Raw genomic sequence first — 23,361 nt, forward strand, 5'->3', positions numbered from 1 at the left:
CAACGCTGTCAAGGCAGCAGTTATCTTCCAACCACACTTTTTCCTTCCACTCAACTTTCTGCTAATATGACCAGATACAGCCATCTGTGAACAGCCAGATTCTGTAGCAGTGACCCTATGGGCTTATTATCCTCGTGAAGGATTTAAATGACTGTTCGCCTATAATTATGTAGATTACGTAATATCATTTGAAAATTTAAAACCCTTTTTTTAATCTTATTTAAAATTCACATGTCCTGAGAAGCTGAATATTGAGTTTTGATTGCTCTAAGTCATCTTATAATGTCAACACTGATTATAAAGTATCATTTATATTAAAAATAAAAATATTCTACACAAGGAAGGTTGGTTGTCCTATTTGACTTCACATCAGCAGTAAATTAGTTAAGCGGTATTAAACAAAAACATTAAACCCATCTGGTCCTTTTCTTTAAATATAGATCTATAAAATGTCCAATACCGTCCGTAATTACCTAGATAATTATATTCTTATCACTAATATAATTTGGCTTTTCTATAAGATTTCAAAGAAGCCCCTATTAATGCCAGTAAATTATGAGAAAAAAGTACAATACATATATTTAATGCTGAATAGAAAAATAGACAATTTATGTTGCACATTCTTATATTTATAGACAAAGAAAAGGCTCAGAAATTCATTCCCGGACAGACCGGCCTGAGGAGTCGCTGCTGAGAGCAAATAAAACACATTTTCTCAGTTTTAAAGACCCGTTTCTATCTGGTCAGATCTCAGTTTCATCAGAATCTGCTCAGACTGTGTACCTGAGTGGAAATATAGTCGGATTATTCATCCAGTTTAGTTATTTCTTCCCTCTGCAGCAGCTTCCTGTTAGTCGGCTGCAAAAACGATTCATTTACAGATGCTGATCCCTGCAGAAAGTCTCAGAACGCTCAAACAGAGGCTGTCTGACTTAAAAACAATAAATTAAATTCAGATGTCTGTTGCAAACAAAAAAACATTTTGATTCCAGATGCTGCACACATTCAAACCAACCAAACCAAGATGTCACATCACAGAGAAGAGCTAATTATGTTATTCGTTGTTTAAAAATCACAATGATAGCGAATAACTTCAATAAGTGGAAAAAAACAACAACAACACATTTTCACAAAGAACCAAAATAAATCATTATTTTACACTGACTGTTTAAGATCCCCTGAGGCGGGTGAGGAGGTTATAGATCCTGAGTTCAACTCAAATATTAAAGCATACATTTAATTAAAATGAGTCCGTCCAGAAGACGACAGAAAAGGAGCCCAGGTTCTGGTTCTGGTTCTGCCGGCTCCTAAAGCTCAGAAGTCAGTCCTCCTCGTTTAGAGACGTCATCAGGCAGCTGTAGGGCTGCGACGTGAACTTCATGCAGGGAATTTGGTGCTTTTGAACCTGCAGAAGAACATTAATTTAATAAAGATCATAACATAATCCTGCATTGTAGATAATGCAGAATTTTACTTCATTCTACAATAAAATGATTTACTATTCTGTTCCGTTTCCATTATGTGCAAAAAAAAGTGAATTCGACTAAACATCTGATTAAATGCAGTCTGGTAGAACCCGAGTCAAGCCCGTTGTGATCAAAGTATAACGATGTCCAATTTATTCTGAATAAATTACGCAATTAAGGCAAATCCAAACCCGTTAAACCAAGCTGAGAATGAATTAACTCCAACCTAGTCCAGTTACACAGACTTTATTGGACCTGAGATTAACCAAGTTCTGGTGCAGTCCAGCCTGTTCTTCCACCCATCCATAGTCTTCCTCTAATCCAGAGGTGTCAAACATACGGCCCGCGGGCCGGATCTGGCCCGCCGAACAATTTAGTCCGGCCCTGTGGCTAAATGCATTATCATTATATATAAAAATAAATAAATTAATTAATTAAATTTTTTTTTCCCCAGTGTCCTGTCTGGCAATGTGGCAATAAGATGCCACAAAGAGCTCATCAGATTTGACTTTCACAAGTGGACAAGATAAAAGGAAGAGAATGATAAAACAATTATTGAAAAAAACATGTACTTTGTTTAATTGAAAATATGTAGTTCCTATATTGTCCACGAGGGGCGCTGTGTTTTAATTAGCAGATTAAGCTTCAGGTGTGGAAAAATTCAAATCATTTCTTAATTTTTATCTTTTTGATGTATTTTGTCATGCAGGACAGTGTTTTTAAGTTCCAAAAAATGTGAATAAATGTTTTTCAACATTGTAATCACTGTGATCAGTTCTTATGCATAATGCACAAGTAAATGTTTAACTGAGTAAAAGTATTGTTGAAATTGCACATACTTTTCTTAAAAACGCTGAGGTTATTCATAATATATTGTGTAAAAGTGAAATTAACTTAATATAAAAATCAACAACAAGTCCACATTTATTAGTTCTATTTAATCTTGCAATGAGTTTACTCGTGTGGCCCTTTTAGAGATAAGATTAATCTGTATGCGGCCCCTCAACCAAAATGAGTTTGACACCCCTGATCTAATCTGAGATCGGCTCACAAGCCATGAACCCCTGGCATCCTGCAGCTCATTCTGGGGGACCCCAAGCTGTCCCCAGGCGGGACAAATAGTCCCCCCGCAGAGTTCTGAGTTCCTTTAACCTTTAAAATCTACGTCTAGCTCCAGAAGACAATATACTGGATCCATGCAGAGTAATTTAGCTTGTAGCGGTTCGTATTTCTGGCCTTGAAAGCAACGAGCCGGAGCAAAAGCAAAGGGATCCGGTCTCTCCTGTCAGCGGACCAGAGACCGGCCACCTCTGCTCGCTCTTTAAATAAAAAAAAGACCAACATATTCATTGCCAACAAGGCGTTCTCAGTGTGAACTGACCTGCTCAGGCGTCGTCTCAGTAATTCCAAGCTCACCTTATTTCTGAAGATGACCCGACACACGACCAGGACCAGCACAAGAGAGAACCCCCCGACGAGGCCGAGGACCAGCAACACTGAGAGCCAAGCAGGAGACAAGTCAGATTCCCAAAGCATTTCATAAACATTGCATAAACAAGCATAAATCCAGCATGCAGCCGCGTTCCTGACGCTAACAGGTAAATATTTACAGGTGTGTCGGGGCGGAGGAGGACTGGTGAAGGCGCAGCGGCGTTCGCTGGAGACGGCGTTGTGGTTGAGGATGGACGTGAAGGAGGCGGAGACGCAGTACTCGACGCCGGGCTGCAGGTGGGAGATCACGCTCTTCTGCTCGTAGGGCAGCTTCAGTCTGAACTGAAACACAGACGTCAGAGAGGTCAGAGGTCATTTTCCAGAACAGGAAACCAACGCAACCAAAACCCAAAACAGGAAAATGGACCAAAACAGATCCAGATCCCTTCGACCATTAAACTCCGGTAAATAAGATATCAGAAAAAGGACTGTGGAGGAGGAGATAAGCAAAATAGAGAAGAAGAAACTGCAAAAAGACGCTAGATGACTTAATTACTGTAAAACAGAAGAAGAAGATGAGTAATCTAAAAACCCCAGATGGAGAAAATACGGAGCTCATGATTGTGATGCCGATTTCCTCCGTTTCTGGGAAGCCGGCTGGACGTCAGACACGAACTTAAGCCTCAACAGAAGGTCACCGTGTGAAAACTTTTAGGTGCATTAAGGTAATTCTTTAACCGAGAGTGGCCGGACAATCAGGTGGTCACGCACGCAAACTTTTATGTTTTTATGGTGTTTAATGCCGGAAATATTCCAGATCATTGATCACAAACCCTAGATTGGAAATAAAGATTCAAAGAATTATAATAATAATAATAATAATTAAAAAAAGGATTCAAATATTTTAGAGTCAGAATGTAAAATGTGTGACGTTGCTGGTAAAATCTCAAAATCACCATAAAACATAAATCGTGATTATGTAAAAAACTATAAGAAAGTATCAAAATGCCAATTCTGTTTAATTGAAGTCCAACTTTCGCTGTTTTAGCTGTAAAGTGTGTCTGAGACATGGAGCTTCAAACTGGGCTCGCTTCGCTCTTCCTTCATATTATTGTCTACGGGGGACATTTTTGTAGTTTTGGGTAATTTCACTGAACAATAATCGATAATGAACAGATTTAAGTCAAATTTCCAGAATATGCAGTTATCCTCAAAGTCCTTGGAATATAAGCAGAAAATTATTCCTTAAAGAGTGCATTAAACAAAACACAGTTATAGTTTGTTAATAAAAAAATAAAAAGTCTGTCTTTTACGATGAGTTTCTTGTGTTTCCCGTGAAACGTTTTAAATTACAGGGAAATGCTGCTGTGCATCACTTCCTGCTGCACAACGGCTCATCTGCGCACTTCAGGGAGCCGAAGAGAGAAACTGGAAGTTCAGTTTCAGTTTATCTAGCAAAGAAACTGCGGTTTCATCCAAGCGCACGGGTTATAGGTTTCAAACCTCTGCAGTAAAGATAGAACCTGCGGTCACAGTTTAGACGGCTTCATTATTCCGTATCATGTCAGCATATACTGAACCAAACTGATTTGCTGTTTTTTTTTTTTCTATCTGCTCGGCCATTTCTGTGAGCACATTTTCCACATCCGATCGCCTAAAAACGATAAAACAACAAGTTGTCTGTTTGATCTGTTTTAAATTATCCAGAAAATTGTAAGTATATCTGTTGGCATTACAGATCAGCAATAAATAGGCCTGCTAACGAGTTTCAGGTGTGTTGGAGAAGCATCTTTAAGGCGTGCATGCCTCATTCCCTAGAAATGTCAACCGTTAATGGCCCAGTCAAAGTACAGACCTAAATTAAATTGTAAATCTACGGCAAAACCTTAAAATTAACCCTTACAGATGCTCCCCGCCTAATCTGACTGCTTGAGTCATTTAATAAAGAGCAAAATCATCTGTCTATAGATGAGCCAACATACTCCAAAAGTCTTACTATTATAAATGGTGGTTGTTATAGACACAAATTCAGATAACTCAGTGGCAGGTACATAATGGAGAAGAGGATTTAGTGATTAACCTGAAAAAAGGTAAAGTGGCATAAAAAAGAACAGGAAGTGAAACTTGACTGAGCGCAACAGAAGAATCCAGCGAGGAACAAAGAAAACCAGGCAGCTTAAACACTGAGGAGGAGATTTTTGCTGAGTGTTGTGTCAATTTTGAGCAAACTTTTAAAATGTTGCAGAAATGAAAAGCAAAAAGAAAATTAGGCTACTCAAAGCGTAATTTTGTCAGAAGCCGATGTTACGCATGGCTGCAATAAACAGGAAGTACTTATGAACTAGCATGGAGCACACATGTGAGAAAAATGAAGAGATGTCCAAGTTGTAATTGTTCCATTATTTCGAACTACATGCCGTCCAGAGACAGGAAAATCACTGATGTTGCTTCCAGCCTTGTTTTTGTTTTTAGGCCCAGTAAGGAAACATCAGGAAAGACGGCGACAGCGAAAACAGCTGATCGGTCATGTGAGGTGGAGGTGCGCTACATAGGAAGTTATTCGGCAAGTGGCATCACTTTTTCGGAACCACCATAAAGAATTTAGAATTTTGCTGTTTTTCATCATAGATAATGCGATACTTCAAAATGCGCACAGAAAAATCATTAATTGAAACGAGTTTAAACAGAGGAGAGCTGAGCAGCTGAGTAAGAAGACTGATACCTTGTTCCCACGTAGCCTGATCTCTATAAAACAAACCACATTGTTTTTAAAATAATACACGGGAACGTTTTCAGAAAAGTTTTTGTTCACATGAACCCGCACAAATACACCACTGACCGTTGTTTTAAACATGCCAAACACACGGGGGGACCGCGTACCGCAAAGCTAAAAGCTACATCAGCCAATCAGACTCCGTATTGACCAATCTGTATAATATGATTGATTTTGACTTTGTAAAGTACCTCGAGATGACATGTTTCATGAATTGGCGCTATATAAATAAAATTTAATTGAAATTGAATTGTATTTGGAGGTAAATGGTGTAAAACTGCTGACCTCCGGATGCTCCTTCTCCTTTGCATCTCAACGTATTGGAGTATGGAGCTAAACCAGTTACCGCTTGCAGCGATATTAAAAAGAGATTTGGCATTGTAAAATCAAAGATTTAACAAATAAAAACGTTGAAAAAAATCACTTGCAATGACATCGGAAAAGAGATTTGGCTTTGAAAAATTAGACACTGAAAAGTCAAACATTGAAAATACAAACATTGACAAAACAAATATGGAGAAGTCAAACACTGAAGGCTAAACTTCTATTAACCCCAAAATTAAAAGAACACCTAAAAAATATACTCAAATTAAATTAGATGCACTTTAAATTTTTAAACTAAGAAGTCCAGTGTGGTGTTATGGTGACCAGTTTTTAGTTATTGAAGTTGGAACACACACAAATAAATTTTTTTGCTCTTTATTTCATGTTTCTTTATTCAACACGCAGCTGCAGGTTGATGCAAGGAGATTGTAGCTGGAATATAAAGGAGCCAATAGAGAAATTTTGTGTGACAGGTTAAAATTTAAATGTAATATAATAAAAAAAATTAAATAATTCTGTTTTTATGTAGGTATGTCTGGGCGCTCCAAATCTTTTCTGATAAATAATGAGAAAAAACATGGTTTTAAAATCAAAAATATGTTCTGATTGGTTAATTGCTAATTCTCCACTGCATAACCAAGTCAGTAACAATGGTCTCACCTGTGATGTCAGCGCTGCATTATTTGCCTAAACCTGTTTTCCATGTACACGCACAAACACAATGTGGGTTTTTTCTTATCAAATTCTCTCCTTTGGCCAAAGTTTTCATAAATAACTGTTTTAAGTGACGTAAAATGAAATTGTTTTGTGGAAGAAAGGCCAGAAAGCATAAAAATGTTTTTTTGTTTTCCCAGATATCTGCCTAAGAGGGCTGATAAACACAGAGAAAGCTTGACCACAACTCAGAAGCAACAACAAACCAAGGAGGAAAAAGAACCCCACCAAAATAAAAGAGTCAAAAACAAAATGCATAGAAATCATAACATAAGATTTAACCAAGAAACTCAATTTAAAAAACATTTAAAACTATAAATAACGTAACTACTTCTAAAATAAAATCCCAAGGAAATCCATTAACTTCATTAATCCAAATCCAACTAACTTCATATAGTGTGAAACATTTTCAGCTGTAACCACATTTTACGGCAGCAGACCACGGATAAATTATAGAGAATTACTTTAAATCATCGGCTATCACACCAAGTACAAATTAATGAAATAATTGATGGTGCAGAATGACTTGTGTGGTAATGATGGGTATGAAACACTGAAATATGTAAAATAATAAGTGGTGAAGGGTCTAAATGACCAGTTTCTGGAATAATCAGGTTAAATTTGGTGCATAAGTTTATGTTTCTATGCAGCTCAATATTTTCCAAAAATATATGGAAAAAGCTCAAACGTCTAACATATTTAATTTATCGCATGTTATTTTCTGTAATCATAGGATTTCACTCGTTCTGCTTTCATTCAGCTCCTGTTTGGGCCAAAAACTGCTCTGCATCGTTTAAAAAGACTCAGAACAATTACAAACAGCAGCTGGGCTTTTATTTGCTCCTCACAGAGCATCGATGCACCTGAGGGACCCCTGCAGCATTTTCACATCCAGGAAAACAGGAGGGAGCCTGTGGAGATGACTGTCGTCAGCAACTCTCACCTCGGCACCGTCTCTCGTTCTCTTCACATTGAACTCGACTTCCCAGTAGAGATTCTTCAGCTGCACGTTGTGATCAAAGCGGCTCCACGAGGAATCTCGGATCTGCAGGATCAAACAGTTCCCGCATCCAGAGACAGAAAAGTCAGGAGGTCCCAGCACGGCTGTGGGAAGAACGACAGAAAACTCTCAGTTTGATCCGCCGGGTCAAAAATGGTCAAAAACTTAAATCCTAACTTTGTTTTTTTTAGTCAGCTGTAAACATGAAATCAATGTTTAACGAAGTTTAATTTGACTGAATGGATGAAAAATATTGCTGGTAATGTACAAAACACTGAAGCTAAAAAGATAAAGATCATATGTGAAAATTAACTTTTTATCTTCAAATTGCATTTAAAATGTCAGCATTTAAGTTGAATTTACTCATTAAACGAGTGATTGGAAGAAAATCGGACTCAAATTCTGGTCTAATTATATTCAAACCTTGTTTATAAACAAGGAAATTATGCAGAAATGGTTTGACACAATAGATCTACACATAATAATCTGACATACACTATATATATATATATATATATATATATATATATATATATATATATATATATATATATATATAGCACATATTATATTCACCATATGTATGTATTAGAATATATTATATTACATATATATATTATTAGATTTTATATATATATATATATATATATATATATATATATATATATATATATATATAGATGTATATATATACATCTATATATATATACACACACATCTATATATCTATATATATATATATATATATATATATATATATATATATATATATATATATATATATATATATATATATATATATATAGCTCCCTAGCTGTCCCATTTATGATTAATGATGCAGAAGTATTAGGAAAAACATGTAAAGTTCATACTAACCTGTATATATGCTGTAAAAATTTAAAACGATTCAGATTACTGTGGTCCTGCAGTTATTATGTCAACTAAAGTATATGCCTTAAAATGTAGTGATGTTTTATTTTATTTTTTTAATAAACATAATGTATATTTTCAACATTATGACACAGTTATTGATGTGTTTTTTTGTTATATATATATATATATATATATATATATTTTATATATATATATATATATAAATATATATAGCACATATTACATTCACCATATGTATGTATTAGAATATATTATATTACATATATATATTATTAGATTATATATATACATATATATTATATTATATACACATGTAGATGTATATATAATATAATATATACACACACATATACATACATACATACACACACATATATATATATATATATATATATATATATATATATATATAGATAGATAGATAGATAGATAGATAGATAGATAGATAGATAGATAGATGTATATAGCTCCCTAGCTGTCCCATTTATGATTAATGATGCAGAAGTATTAGGAAAAACATGTAAAGTTCATACTAACCTGTATATATGCTGTAAACATTTAAAATTATCCAGATTACTGTGGTCCAACAGTTATTATGTTAACTAAAGTATATGCCTTAAAATGTAGTGGTTTTTATTTTTTTTATTAAACATAATGTATATTTTCAACATTATGACGCAGTTATTGATGTTTTTTTTGTTGTTGATTTGTTTTTATTAAATAGGCAGTAATTTATGCCAGTCTGTAAAATAACGTTATAAGTAATAATCTTATCCTATAAACGTATAAACGGATCTAATGGCGTAAAAATGAGCGCCACAGCGGGCTGTCTGATGTTTCCTGCTTTATAACGTTTAAGGTCTCATCATGAGGTTCTGTCAGTGTTGCTGGACCCTCACTGTCTGTCAGAGGCTGGAACTCCCTGGTTCTGGTCCACTGGGAGGTCTGGTTGGTTCTGGAGGCTCGGACCTGGGCCGTGTACAGGTCCCACACGTCTTTTAGCTTCTCGGTTAGATTGCACGTCTGTCCGGCCGTCAGCTCCTGGCAGCCGGCCACGGTTTTCCACCGCTGCCTCCTACAGGGCGACAGAAAGGCAGTGAGACGGCAGGAGGGAGCAGCCTGTCGCCCCTGCAGGTATTCGTGTGTCATGAAGGCAGACGCAGGAAACTCTCTATGAGACTTTCACTATCGCTCAGAGAGAAAAGCGCTTAGTCAAAAGAAACTTCCAGAAACAAAAATGAAACTTATGAACTGCTCTGTGGAGAAATAATGCCATATTTAATTGAGTTATTGACTTTATGCCTAATTTACACAAAAGGATGTTTAACAGAGATGATTAATGTACAAATAACTAATTCAGACCCATCCCAGTCTAATTAGGGGTTTATACATTTATTCAGCTCTGTGAAAATGTAGCCGTTCACATATTTGTTTGCATTTACTTCCACAAAAATCCATCTTGGGCTTTCCACCAGGTTTAATAATGTTTCATTAGCTGCAGCGCGGCACAGATTATCCCACATTCACAAAAGAAAATGTGTTTTACCTGCTTATTGCTGCAGATTATTACACATTTTAGAAGTATTTATAAAAACAAAACCCAAACATTAAGGAACTTTCTTAATTCTGGAAAAAGCGGTGTTGTTTTTCTCCGAACCACTTCCTAATCTGACCCTCGGTCACATGTTTGGCTGAATCTCGTCCTCCATCTGGTGACTGAGGGTTAAAATGTGCTGAAAAAAAATAACTGGTGAATGTTTGGAGGTAAAACCTGAGCTGAATTTAAAGATCAGCGCTGGCTGTCCTAACGAACTAAAACAACACGATGACATCGCCCAATAATTTAAATAAGGCTATTTAACAATTAAAGACTCCGATCACCAAATTTCTTTATTTATAGACACATTGATTGTGTTGATTTTCAAATTGACACAAAAAAACCCAACTTCTGTGAATCTAAATCATCAACCTGGTTCTTATTTTGAACTTTTGGATCTTTATTCAAAAGTTGCAGTAAATAAAAAAAAGTCTCTGGCTCTAAAGAATCAGTTCAGTCAGTTTGACTCTTGATCTTAAATCTTCCCTTAAATGTGGAATTGCGGGAATTACCACACATTGATGTTGAGATTAAATGAATATAGTTGGACTTAACTGGATTTGAAATAGATCTTAAATACTTGAATGTAAATTTTCTGGATTATAATTGTATAAAATGGACCAAAGTTTTCTGGTAACAGTCTAGATGGCCTTGAAATGGTTTGTTTTCTTGAAACTGTGCCGTCTAAATAAACCGGATTGCCCAAGGTGACGGAAACCACCTGTGATGTTGCTGATCGCTGATTGGCTGAAACCAAAACCGAGTAGAAAAAAGCTCACAAACCTCAGTTGTAACACCTGGTGATACATGCATCAAGTGTCAGCTTAAAAAAAACTCAATCAAGATTTGACTCATCCTGTTATTTTTTTATCATTTCAAAGCAATAACTGAATGAGAAACACCTATTATACACTTTTTTTTCCTGCCGTAGCAGAATATTTAATTTAAAAGTACTCAGCGGTTTCAGCGTTTCTCTCTCTAAAGACAGCTGAGGTGAGCTGTTCCCACTTTGTAATGTTTAATTTTTCACTGTTTATGTGCAGCAATCCAGCCATTTAAGGTTTAGAAAAAGGAAAAACAAGAAATCCTATCACCAATTCCTGCTAATGCACCTGGGTCAACAGAAATAAAGGCAAAACGTGGAGAAAAACATCTTTCTTTTGCTGGAAAGTGACTTGAAGTCAACAATATAAAATTGTCATGTTTTTTTTAAATGATGCCAATAATCTTTTTCAAGTCTAAATGAGATGTAGCGCGTTTTTAAAAACCTAAAAAGTTTAGCTCCTGTCTTCAACTTCCTGATTTCTGACCTAAAAAACAAAACCAGACATTTCAGCTCATTTTTCTGTGCAGGAACCGTGATTTCTCCAACCAATTTTATGGTCTGGCCAATCAGGACGCAGGGCTGGAGTTTCATAGATGTGACGTAGTGGAGACGCGACCATGACGTGAGACTGTTTTGATAGCAATGGCGGCTCGCATCGAGGAAGCAAGCGTTAACATTGATGCTGCTATTTCTTCCGTGTTGTCCAATCTACCTAATATTGTTTCATTAAAAGAACATCAGAGAACGCCTCTGAAGGCTTTTGGTGGTGGAAACCATGTTTTCACCCTTCTCCAGACCGGATTTGGCAAGTTTTGTTTTCCAGGGCGGGTCCGCTGCAGACGTTACCTGACTCCGCCAGATAGATTTGCTTCGCATATCCATCTGGAAACCTTCCGTTGAAGTAATTTTGGGAAGGGGCGAAAATACTGGTTAGCTGATTGGCCTATGTTGGTGATAGACGGGCCAAATGAACCAATCAGATTCGTCGTCGCTCTGTTATGAGCAACGACGAAAACACAACCACAAGCCAAGCTACTCTTGCTGCTGCAGGTAAAGGCTCGTTAGCTCAGCAGAGAAATACTCTGTAATTCTGATAAAACTTGCTCGATAGCCACGCTAACGCTAGTTTCATCGGCTGAAGCCGCCATGTTCTTTAGACTGAACTGTCGCGCTTCTCGTTGCGTCACACCTCAACCCGCCTCAAAGCCAACGCTGATTGGACGTTCGTTTGGTGAACGGCTCCAAATTTTCTTTAACGGAAAGTAGCCAGACTGATCTGCGAGTGAAACCTTGAAAGCTCGCAAGATCAGGATGGTCTCACGAGGCTACTGCAGACGCGCCCCTGAGCGGTTAGCTGTTAGCGGTTAGCACGAACCATATTAGGAGGCCTTTAGTCCTTAACGCGGTCGGCCCAGGATCGACTCCGACCTGCGGCGCTTTGCCGCCTCTCTTCCCCCCACGGGTTAGCTGCGGTGTGAGTGGTTGAAATAGCACGTTGATAAAGATGACAGACAAGTGGCTTATCCAATCATATGCAAGGATTTTTGATAAGGCCCAGCCTTCAATAAAGACAATTCCTATGGAGATGTCCCAGATGGATGTAAGTGGAGCTAGGCGGAGCGACATACATCTGGTGAGAGTCAGGTTAACCAATTTTAGGCATCATGCATTTTCACCCGGTTACACAGACTGGTGTTGGATTTGACTGAAGAGTTAAAGATCGAGCGAAGGCAGATTCATTATTCTGGGTTGATCCTCGATGATTGGTTTGAGGGAAACAGACTCGATGGAGATCATCAACAGAATACCTGAATTATATCATCAGAGATGTGCTGTGCATGCAAGAAACGCCCCAAATGGATTCCTGATAAATATACCAACAAACTCTGAGGTGAATATATGTATAAAATCCATCCGGCCATCGTCTTCCCTTATCTGAGATGGGGTCATCTACACAGGATGTAAAGTCCCTCCAGCCAGTTCTGGGTCTCCTCCCAGTGGGACATGCCTCACGCCCCCCCCCCCCCCCCCTCTCAGATAACAGAGCGAGGGTTGGAACGTAGACGGACCGGTAAATTGAGTCTGTCGTTCCATCCCCACATCGCTGAGGGACGAGACATTCCCATTGGAATTAGTGTATTTTTCATTGATTTGAGCTGGTAAATCAATGGAATCAGATTTCTGCACTTAAAATAACAACAATTCATCTCCATCATCTTATTTCAAGTGCAGGATGTCTAATTATCTTATTTTAAGGGGTAGAAATTCTTATTCCATTGGCAAATAGTCTGATTTACTTGCTCAAATCAATAAAAAATATCCAAATCTTAAAAAGATTTTACCTACTTTTAGTTCCCTTTTCACAGTGTGGATTTTATGGCCAAGCATGCGGAAGCAGCAATGCAAGAATTGCACTAAAAAGCCCCCCATACCCGCTATTAAAACCCTGGAAACAAGTTTGTAAACCGTCTCCAGATGCACGAAGCAGTAGAGAAGCGTGCTCCTCCATCCCCTCGGTGCACGGCTCAAATCTGAGGTTCAACGATCAGTCGGAGTCTTTTCTCCAACAGCCCAGAGGAAGCTTTCCCAGGGAGGCAGAGAAGTGAGATTCCTCTAGAGTTGGAACGCACCCCGAGCAGCTTTAAGCCCAAATATTCACCGATGGTGGATTAATATTGGACAGAAGAAGCTGCCGGTCAATAAAAGAACCAGACACTGAATAAACCCCAGAATAAATGGTTATCATGACGAGTCCCTCCAATAACTGGGAGCTGGTATACTCCTGGATAATAACTGGGGACGAAGAGATGAGACGGTTTGCATGGAGGTTGTTCAAATTATCTAATGTGTGTTATTTTCATACGGGTTTAAAATATACCCTCTAAGCACAAGATTCTGTGTTAAACACAAACAAAATCATTAAAGTCGGTACTGGTATAAGCTACAGAAGACGATAAAAGGTATCAATTAAATTTAGTGAGGTTATGTAGGGAGTTGTTTGAGCATTTAACTGTGTTTCTGCTGTAAATTATATTATAGCAGTTTTTCCCACTGCTTTCTCCTGTAGCATAAATGTTTTAAAATAAAAAACATGGCACCGTCCGTAGGAAAAACAGCTTTTACTGAAGCAGAACTTTAAACACTGTGAGAATAAAAGCTGAATTATGGAGACATGTGGACTTCCTGGTGTCGTTTATGGTACGATGTACGTGACAGAAGCGCTTTCTGGCGTACCAGAACCAAACGAGGGACGGATGGGAAACAGAAGAAGCAGAAGAGAAGCGTCCAGCGTTTGGCTCAGGTAAGAACCTTCCCCGCCTATCTTACCTGGCAACTGACGGTGCAACAGCAACACAGGAGGTTTAAACAGCAAAACTGAGCCGGACTGGGAGTCTGCAAACTCCAAGTATCTACAAATTAGGGGTTTTTAATACATTTTTTAACCTGTTTTTAAAATCAGGAGGAGCTGACATGCGTAAAGAAAGTAAATCACAAATTGTTTTTGCATTGTTAAGCAGTTCCTGTGAGATTGGATCCCATTGGCTCCTCTGATTCTCTAACGAGAACAAAAGGTGCAACATGTGACAAAGATGAGGAGCAGTTTAGAGGTAAATGGAAAAGCTGCCGCTGTGGTACCTGGAGTTGGAGATCTGAACCGTGAAGAGGGCGTCCGGCGGCGTCCCAGGGCCCGGCGAGAACCTGAGGATGTGCTCCATGTTGTAGGAGGAGATGGAAACGTTGGACGGCGCCGGGAGGCAAACGCAAACTGCTGCAGAGGGACGGAGACAACAGGAGACGAGTCTTTAAAAAAAAAAAACCTGCAAGACTACAGAGTCAATTTCTGGTGAGACTTCCTGCAGCGGGAGGCCCTGCGGCACGCCATACAGGTGGAAAAACAGAGGAAACACACAAATAAGTGCCAATAAAACAGATAAATATGAACACATCTGAGCTAATTTAACCTAATTTAACGTCTGAGTATCCGCAGACGCCTTGTGATTGTGAAGGCAGGTGACATTACCCAGGTGGAAATGCAGGAGAAGCAGCGTCCACAGCCCCATCGTCCCTCCATAGACGGTCTGCCGGCTCAGGGTTAGACCTCGCAGCAGCCACAGACGCTTTGTTTTTGTGTCAGAGCGCAGAGCATATAGAGAGGAGGTGATGGGGGGGCGGTGAAGGTGCGGGGGTTGGGAAATGACTGCTGTCACACAAAGTTTCAGTTTCCTGAGAAGTCCCTCCCTGTGTGTCTGCAGCCTGAACGGACGCCGGTGAAAGTGAGCACTGCCTCTGCTCAGAGCTCCGACACTTTCTACGGCAGAGGCGGAGGATTTAACCCCGCAGGGTCAGTCCTGGTCACCACCCTGTTTATCTCTGTTTAAACTCCTCTGCTCCAGATGTTCCTGTAGTCTGCTCAGACGTTCCTGATCCAGGTAATCTGCTCAGATGTTCCTGATCCAGGTAATCTGGCAGAATGTCAGGGTGTTTGTTTAAACTTTTGTCTATTCTGACCCGGTTTTCTGACCTCTGTGATCAGTGTTGTTAAATTTAAACCATTTAACTCTGACATATGAATCACTGCCCATGAAAAGGATCCTGAAGCGCACAGATGAAACTGTGTGGCGTCGACACCGACATCCAAGTCCAGGCATGTCCAAAGAAATACACATAAAAAAAAAAATGACAGGGTTTACATGAATAAGCCTATTATACCACAGACGCGTGCAAAAGTACTTTACCCCCATTGGCTTTTCACCTATTTTGTTAAATTTCAAACTGAAATTTTAATGTTTTATAATCCTACTTTATGTGATGGATCTGCACAAAAAGTTGGTAAAGTGAAAACAAATTGATATATTAAATTAATATATCAAAAATATATTAAAAACCCTGAAAATAAGTATGTGCCTTCAAGGGTCTGCAACCTGTGGCTTTTTCAGCTTTGGCTGAAGGTGTTTCTAAATGTAATTTAAAATTGTTAGCTTTAGGATGCATTTAGTTCTGCAATATATGCAGAACATTTCCAGAAAGAAAGAAACTAATGGTGTGTAGATAAATTACTATAGTTTTATTATTTATTTAATGGTTATTATGCCAAAAATAATGCCTTTATACCATTGCCAATGGTATAAAGCTTGGTACTCCACATTACTTCCTGGAGAGGAAGCGAAACGTCTTCAACTACGGAAAACAAGTCCAGTTGCTTTGTTGTTTTTTTTTGTTGTTATTTTTACCTTTTTTTGGAATTATGCCAAAAATGTGTACAATATCTCCAAAGAAGCAAACCATCCCTTACCATGACAGGACCTCTGCCGTGTTTTACTGCTGGATTTAGACTTGTTTTCTGTAAATATTTTGAATTCATTTTGAACCAAAACATTTAAATGAAGCATATTTTTGTCAATAGGATGATTTTTCATAATTTTGATCCCATTTGCTATTAAAATCAAATGTCCAATTGAAGAAATTGTATTAAACCTCAACATAAAAAAATACTGATGGTTAAATAATAAAAACTGTTGATCTTTGATTTAAAAAAAAATTAAACACATTTCCTGTGGTATACTATAAAAACAAAGTCTTGTTTCAAAGAGATGTGTAACTTTTATGGCGGGTTGTAAAGGCTGCTGAGCCCTGGCCTAAATAGTTCTGCTACATCCAATCACCCTAAAAAGTCCCATAATTAGTGAAATGAGGTCCACCTGTGTCACCTGTGCAGTGTCACATGACCTGACGTGTGACACACCTTTACTGGAAGACCCCACAGGTGCAGCACCCCTAAGCAGGAGGCGTCACACCATGAAGCTCCAGACAAGTCAGGGACTGAGTTGTTGATAACAAGTCAGGGAGGGTTTATAAAGATATCCAGGTCTTTGATGTTCCCCTGGAGCGCCATGAGATCCATCATCAACAATGAAGAGTCTGATGGTTATGTAACAATAAAACTTTACGAGACACCGGCTCAGACACAAAACTGGACGTAATGTTCAGGTGGAACGCACTGATGGCTCTTCCTGAGAAGCTTAGCATCTTTAGCTTCCTTAGCTTCCTTAGCATCCTTAGCATCCTTAGCATCTTTAGCTTCCTTAGCATCCTTAGCTTCCTTAGCATCTTTAGCTTCCTTAGCATGTGACAAGATTTAAATGTTCAAGTCAAAATAGTCATAGCAGTCAGAATGGTTTAAAATACAGCACAGATGCCTGGACGCACCAGACAACATTCCTGCAGAAGTTAATAAGTGTGTAACACATTAGCGTGTGAGAGGAGTGTAAATAAGTCTCAGTCGGATCAAGTTTGGACAAGACTACGAACTGGTGTCTCATTAAAGTTTGAGTACGCACAAAACGGGGCCAGAACCCTGCGTACGACACGTTTCATGCAGAATTTGGGATCTATATATATATATATATATCTATCTATATATATATATATATATATATATATATATATATATATATATATATATAGATACATATTTAAAAGTGTGGTCCCCTTAGCAGCTCTAGCTCTGGGTCAGGCTTGCGCTCGTTTTGAAGACGGGGAAACTGGCGCCGCAGATGGTGAAGTGGTGAACTGCAGCCAAACTGCATCATGATTCCTTTTCAAAGGTCTCAAAGGTTTAACTTCGCTCCATATCAGACTTTAATCATAGAATGTCTTCATCATAAACAGACAAAAGGTGCAGCGCTCCACTTCATCTTGAGTGGTGACGTCTCATTCCTCTTCCACAGAATGACGATTTGATCAGCTTTCAACGCCTCATCCGGTGTTTTAAGCTGCATCAGGTTTACTTTTTAACAAGTTATTTTAATGTGAACAACATCTATGCTTTTACCTCTGATTTAAAAAACTCCTACCCGAGACTTTTTTCTCATATTTTCTTTTTTTTTTTTTCCTCAATGGTTGCAAATTTACCATAAAAAACAAAGCAAACATTCAGCTTCAGTTTCTTTGGAGCATCAATAAATGTCAACGAATACAAATTTATAATTAAATGTCATTACTGTGTGCTGTTCAGTGATAAAAATCACATTTCTTTCAGTATCTTGTCGTGATGAAGCACATTTCGAAATGTGTGTTTATGAAGGACAGCATTTGTATTTATGGGGTTATAATTGACATTACGCCACAGCCACAAAGTTACCTAAAAAACTAAATATTCTTTTATCTTTGGTTTTATCGTTATCACAATAGTACCACGATATATCGAGATAAAATTTAAAGTCCTTATCGCCCACCCCTAGGTTCCATACCATGTTTTATAAATGAGGCCGATGGACTTCACAGCATTGGGAAAGAAGCTGTTTTTAAGTTTATTAGTTTCTGTTTTAATGTTCCTGAATCATAAACCTGATGGAAGTGAGTCAAACGGTGCATTGTCTGGTGGGTGGGCTCTGTGGCGATGCGTCCGGCCCTTTTTCTAACCATAAACCGCGTTTAGAGCTTGTAGACGCCAGCCCTGAATCCCCTGTGCTGACTTCACCACCCGAGATTTCATCTGTTCCCACCACAGAGCGCCGCCCACCAGAACCCACCGCCTGGGCGTTAATCAGAGAGGCAGACCAGGGGTCCGTTCTTCGTACGTTGCTTAAAACATCTGAGATCAAATGACACATCCAAGATGATTTCATCCGGCTAATCATGATCCGGCTAATTGGGTTCTTCCAACACACCTGTGGTTTATGATTAGTATGGCTGGATTAAGTTATCTGAGATAACTGCGTGTTCATGCGTCAGCACACAGTTTTTCTCCCAAGCAGAACACAAGCTTTTAATGGAAGGTTATGATTAATTTGAGTCATTAATTAAAACGACAGGGAACACCTCAAAATCTGTTAAAGCCAGGAGAGAGGGCTGGCAAAAAGCAGCAGACAAATTAATGCGTAAATATTGTCCATGGTAGATGTTTCTATCACTTTCTACAGTATGAATTTTTGCATTTTAATAATTTCATATTTACTTTGTTCTTTTATGTCAGAGCCTCCACGGGACCCACTAGAACACAGTGTTGTATAAAGTACTGAAATATCGGAGTCAAGTAAAAGTATAAATACTTCTCCAAAATATGACTTTGGTAAAAGTCCAAGTCACTGACTGAAATATTACTTGAGTTAAAGTCTTAAATTATCTGAAATGTCTTGTACTTAAGTATGAAAATTACTGTAAAAATAGATGTACTCAAGTAATGTAATAAAAAGTAAAAAGTAAAACAAGGCAAATGCAATTTGAATGAAATTTTTTAGATTTTGGTAAACTTTGAAGGTCAAATTCCCTTAAAATAATATAAACAACCAAGTGCAGGAGAAATTTAGACCAAGTCTAGACAGAAAATACAACCTTTTTGTAAGCTTTCAGTTTTCCTTCTTCAAGCAAGGTCAGTGCTAAGCAACCACCACACAACCAAGTGCAGGTAAAGGGGGCGTATACTAAGAACACGGTTAAGTGATAAACCAGGCTTAGTTAACCTGCAGGAAGTGATAAACCAGGATTAGTTAACCTGCAGGAAGTGATAAACCAGGATTAGTTAACCTACAGGAAGTGGTAAACCTGTTAATAGATACACCTGCAGGTATCATTTAGTTGAGAAAATTAGGACTCTCTGCTATTAGATGCTCTACCTATACCACAAGGTTAATTTAACCTGCTTTACCACTGAACCAGCTTCTTATCCTGTTGGTGGTGATGAACAAACCCAGGAAAGTCCCGACTTGGTCGCAGTCAATCAGTAGGTGGAGTCTAAACACTTGTTTCTCTCTCTCTCTTTGTAACGAGTAACTAAACCAAACATTGAAACTGTATTGGAGTAAAAGTATGCAATTAAGTTTAGAAATATAGTGAAGTAAAAGTAATCAAAAATTTTGTACTCGAGAAAAGTGTAAAGTACTCCAAAATATACTATATACAAAGTACTGTAGTGAAGTATTTTTACTTCATTACTATACAACAGTGCTGGAACATGGAGACAAGTAAAAGTGAAATACAAGAATATTCTACAAAATGGTAGAATTATTAGAATTTAATTATACTGTATTTTAAAAAGTAACTTTTTCCTCTTTAAAAGCCACTGTTAAATGATGTGTTTGTCTGTTTATAACAGCCACCAAGAAAAATCTCTCTACAATTACACTGTCGCGCTGCGCTGTTGCACAATATGCGATTAATTAATGAATAATTTCAGATTAAAAAGCTCTGAAATTAGTCTTGCACCCTCCGCAACAGGTTGCAGTCAGAACCAGTGTCAGTTGGCCTGTGATGTGAGACTGGGTCGGAGGGTCACCTTCCCGGAGCATTCTGCTGAATCAGCACATTTTAAATCCAGGTCTGTCCTCTGCAGAGGCCTACACTGCAAAAAAGAGACTAACAGGAAGAAAAATCTCCTTGAAATTAGTATTTTTTCCTTTGCCTCTGTCTCAGATTAGAAGGTGAGCGCAGATATTTTAGTTTATCAGGACTTTGACTAGGCTGTCCTAACACTTGACGATGCTTTGAGGGGAACCTTTGCCCAGCCGCAAGTCTTTTTCAGCCTCTAATGCAGGGGTGTCAAACTCATTTTGGTTTAGGGGCCGCATTCAGCTTAATCTGATCTCTAGAGGGCCACACGAGTAAACTCATTGCAAGATTAAATAGAACTAATAAAAGTGGACTTGTTGTTGGTTTTTGTATTAAATGAATTTCACTTTTACACAATATATTATGAATAACTTCAGCGTTTTTAAGAAAAGTATGTGCAATTTCAACAATACTTTTACTCAGTTAAACATTTACTTGTGCATTACGCATAAGAACTGATCACAGTGATTATACAATGTTGAAAAACATTTACTCACATTTTTTGGAACTTAAAAACACTGTCCTACATGACAAAATACATAAAACAGATAAAAATTAAGAAACGATTTAAAATCCACATCTGAAGCTCAGTGTTACCATCTGCTGATTAAACACAGCGCCCCTCGTGGACAATATAGGAACTGCAGATTTTTTTATTAAACGAAGTACATATTTTTTCAATAATTGTTTTATCATTCTCTTCCTTTTATCTCCTTCTTTCACCTTTTCTTTTTTTCTTCTTGTTCTTCCTTTCCTCTCCTACTTTTCCATTGTAGTGTCCATATCATTTGAGATATTCCCCACATGAATCATGATAAATCTATTTACATTCATAAATGGCCAAAGCAGTACTGCTCCACTTGTGAAAGTCAAATCTGATGAGCTCTTTTTGGCATTTAGACAACAATTCTTATTGCCACATTGCCAGACAGGACACTGAAAAAAAAAACAATTATTTTTTTTTTTTGAATAATGATAATGCATTTAGCCACAGGGCCGGACTAAACTGTTCGGCAGGCCGTATGTTTGACACCCCTGCTCTAATGGGTTTTCCTGTTGTTTTTTTTTAGCTCAATCCATCTTCCCTGTTTCTCTTCTCATATCTAGTTTTGTAAATTTAGGAATTCACCAATTTTAATTAATAAATGTACAATTATTTTAGACTTAATGCTAAATAAATCTTAGTCCTGAAAGAAAAACTGAAAGCTGTTGGCTACGCTCCCCGATAGGAAGGAGATGCAGTCAGTGTGTTATTAAAAATGTTTTTTGTGAGCAAAATACAGACGGCTCTTTGCCTCATTACTCCAGAAAATAACCTGAACAATAAAAACTCAAATTTTAAATGTTTGGTTCAAAATTAATTCAAAATATTTACAGAAAACAAGTATAAATCCAGCCGTAAAACACGGCAGAGGTCCTGTCATGGTAAGGGATGATTTGATTCTTTGGAGATATTGTAATTTTTTTTGGCATAATTATGCCATTAAATAAATAAATAAATAAATAAATAAATAATAAAACTATAGTAAATCAAACAATGAGCTGAATACTGAAAACCGTCCAAAGGAGCAGCAGGGAAACCAAGTCCCTCGACTCCAGGAGAATAAATTATAAAGAGAGGCTGTTTAAACCAACAAACCAACTTTAAAGTTCAGAAACACACCAAACTTTTTACTTTGTACAACTTTATTTTCATAATTCATTTTCTCATGATCAGAACAAATCACAAAAATACAAAAAGCTGCCTTGGAGGGCGTCGCATACGGAGCCGTCCCATTTCACTGAAACACGAGGCGATTTTGATCGATCAGGACACAAAAACTGGACATCACTGCTTAAACGATGATCTATGAACCTTAAGTCATGCAGGTTTATTTAGAGAAAAAAATGGAAAAATGTAGGTTTGGCTCCTCATGGCTGCTTGGCTGGTCTGGGAAACCTTAACGGACGGAAACCGTCTCGGTTTAATTTAATGCATTCAGAAACGAGAGAAGCAGAAAAGGACAAAGATCGATGCGTCTTCATCCAACGCAGCCGATGGTTGTTGGTCGTTATGAACGAAGCGGTTATGGCTGTTTGTTCGTGATTCACCCATTTACCAGCAAAAACAAGAAATTCTTCATAAAATGTAAACAGATAAAATACTGTAATCAGTGAGGCAGCAACTGAATGACACAAAACAACAAAAAAATGCATCCAGAGTGTGAATAAAAATGAATTATTGGCTTTTTGCATCAAGTAAATGGAGTGTGAAACCGATACCTGCGTGGCAGAAATCTGTAATAGAGCAAGACGGTCGTTCCCATCAGCTGAATCTAAAGAGGAAAAACATCCAGGAGACCGAGTGAAGAGACAGAAACCAGGAGGAGGGAATGAACGAAGAGAAATCCACGTCTGGCAGCGAGCTGAAGGACGCTGAGCTCCTCCAGCCGCCTGCAGCCAGGAAGCTTCCACACATAAAAACCTAAAATATTTCCCTTTACTGTCAGAAAACGTCCCGTAGTGACAGGAGCATGGAATGGCCACCCCTCCCCCACCTGTTGCTTTGCACTGCCGGCCTTACGAGACGGATAAACTTGGCTGTTTTTGGAATATTTCCGCTCTCGCTCAAAAATAAAAAGCATGGACAGCCATGTGGTGGAAACCAATGAAGGTCCACACTGCAAAAACAGAACTAAAATAAGTTAAACTTTTCTTGAGATGAGTGTATTTTTTACTTTATTTGAGCGGGTAAGTAAGATAATCTGCCAATGGAATAAGATTTTTGCACTTAAAATAGGAAGAGCTCATCTCCATCAACTTATTTCAAGCACATTATATCTAATTATCTTATTCTAGGGGTAAAATTACTCCTTCCTTTGGCAAATAATCTTATTTACCTGCTCAAATCAAGGACAAATACAGTAATTTCAAGAAAAGTTTACTTATTTTTAGTTCTGTTTTTGCAGTGCAGTTCTGGTTCTGATTGAGAACGGCACTGCAAAAAGGGATCTAGAAGTAAAATCTTCT

At 38.0% G+C, this 23,361-nt stretch overlaps 1 protein-coding gene across 5 annotated transcripts; it reads right to left on the bottom strand.

The window, feature by feature from the left end:
• Nucleotides 1–567: 567 nt before the first annotated feature.
• LOC105916784 (interferon alpha/beta receptor 2) lies at nt 568–15,206 on the bottom strand. 5 transcript variants are annotated; one of them, XM_021309955.2, is made up of 7 exons: nt 15,047–15,206; nt 14,662–14,791; nt 9,502–9,677; nt 7,652–7,812; nt 3,077–3,239; nt 2,883–2,962; nt 568–1,405 (listed from the first exon to the last, which is right to left on the bottom strand). In XM_021309955.2, exons 1-7 carry the CDS (start codon nt 15,084–15,086, stop codon nt 1,322–1,324), a joined length of 834 nt encoding a protein of 277 aa, XP_021165630.2. In that variant the 5' UTR covers nt 15,087–15,206; the 3' UTR covers nt 568–1,321. The 5 variants fall into 5 exon arrangements, with proteins under 5 accessions (XP_021165630.2, XP_021165632.2, XP_021165631.2 ...); XM_021309957.2 differs by having other exon boundaries at nt 3,077–3,234; nt 14,662–14,794; nt 15,047–15,205; XM_021309956.2 differs by having other exon boundaries at nt 2,848–2,962; nt 3,077–3,234; nt 14,662–14,794; nt 15,047–15,205.
• Between the last annotated feature and the right edge of the window lie 8,155 nt (nt 15,207–23,361).

Source organism: Fundulus heteroclitus, unplaced genomic scaffold, assembly GCF_011125445.2.
Source record: "Fundulus heteroclitus isolate FHET01 unplaced genomic scaffold, MU-UCD_Fhet_4.1 scaffold_53, whole genome shotgun sequence".
Lineage (NCBI taxonomy): Eukaryota > Metazoa > Chordata > Actinopteri > Cyprinodontiformes > Fundulidae > Fundulus > Fundulus heteroclitus.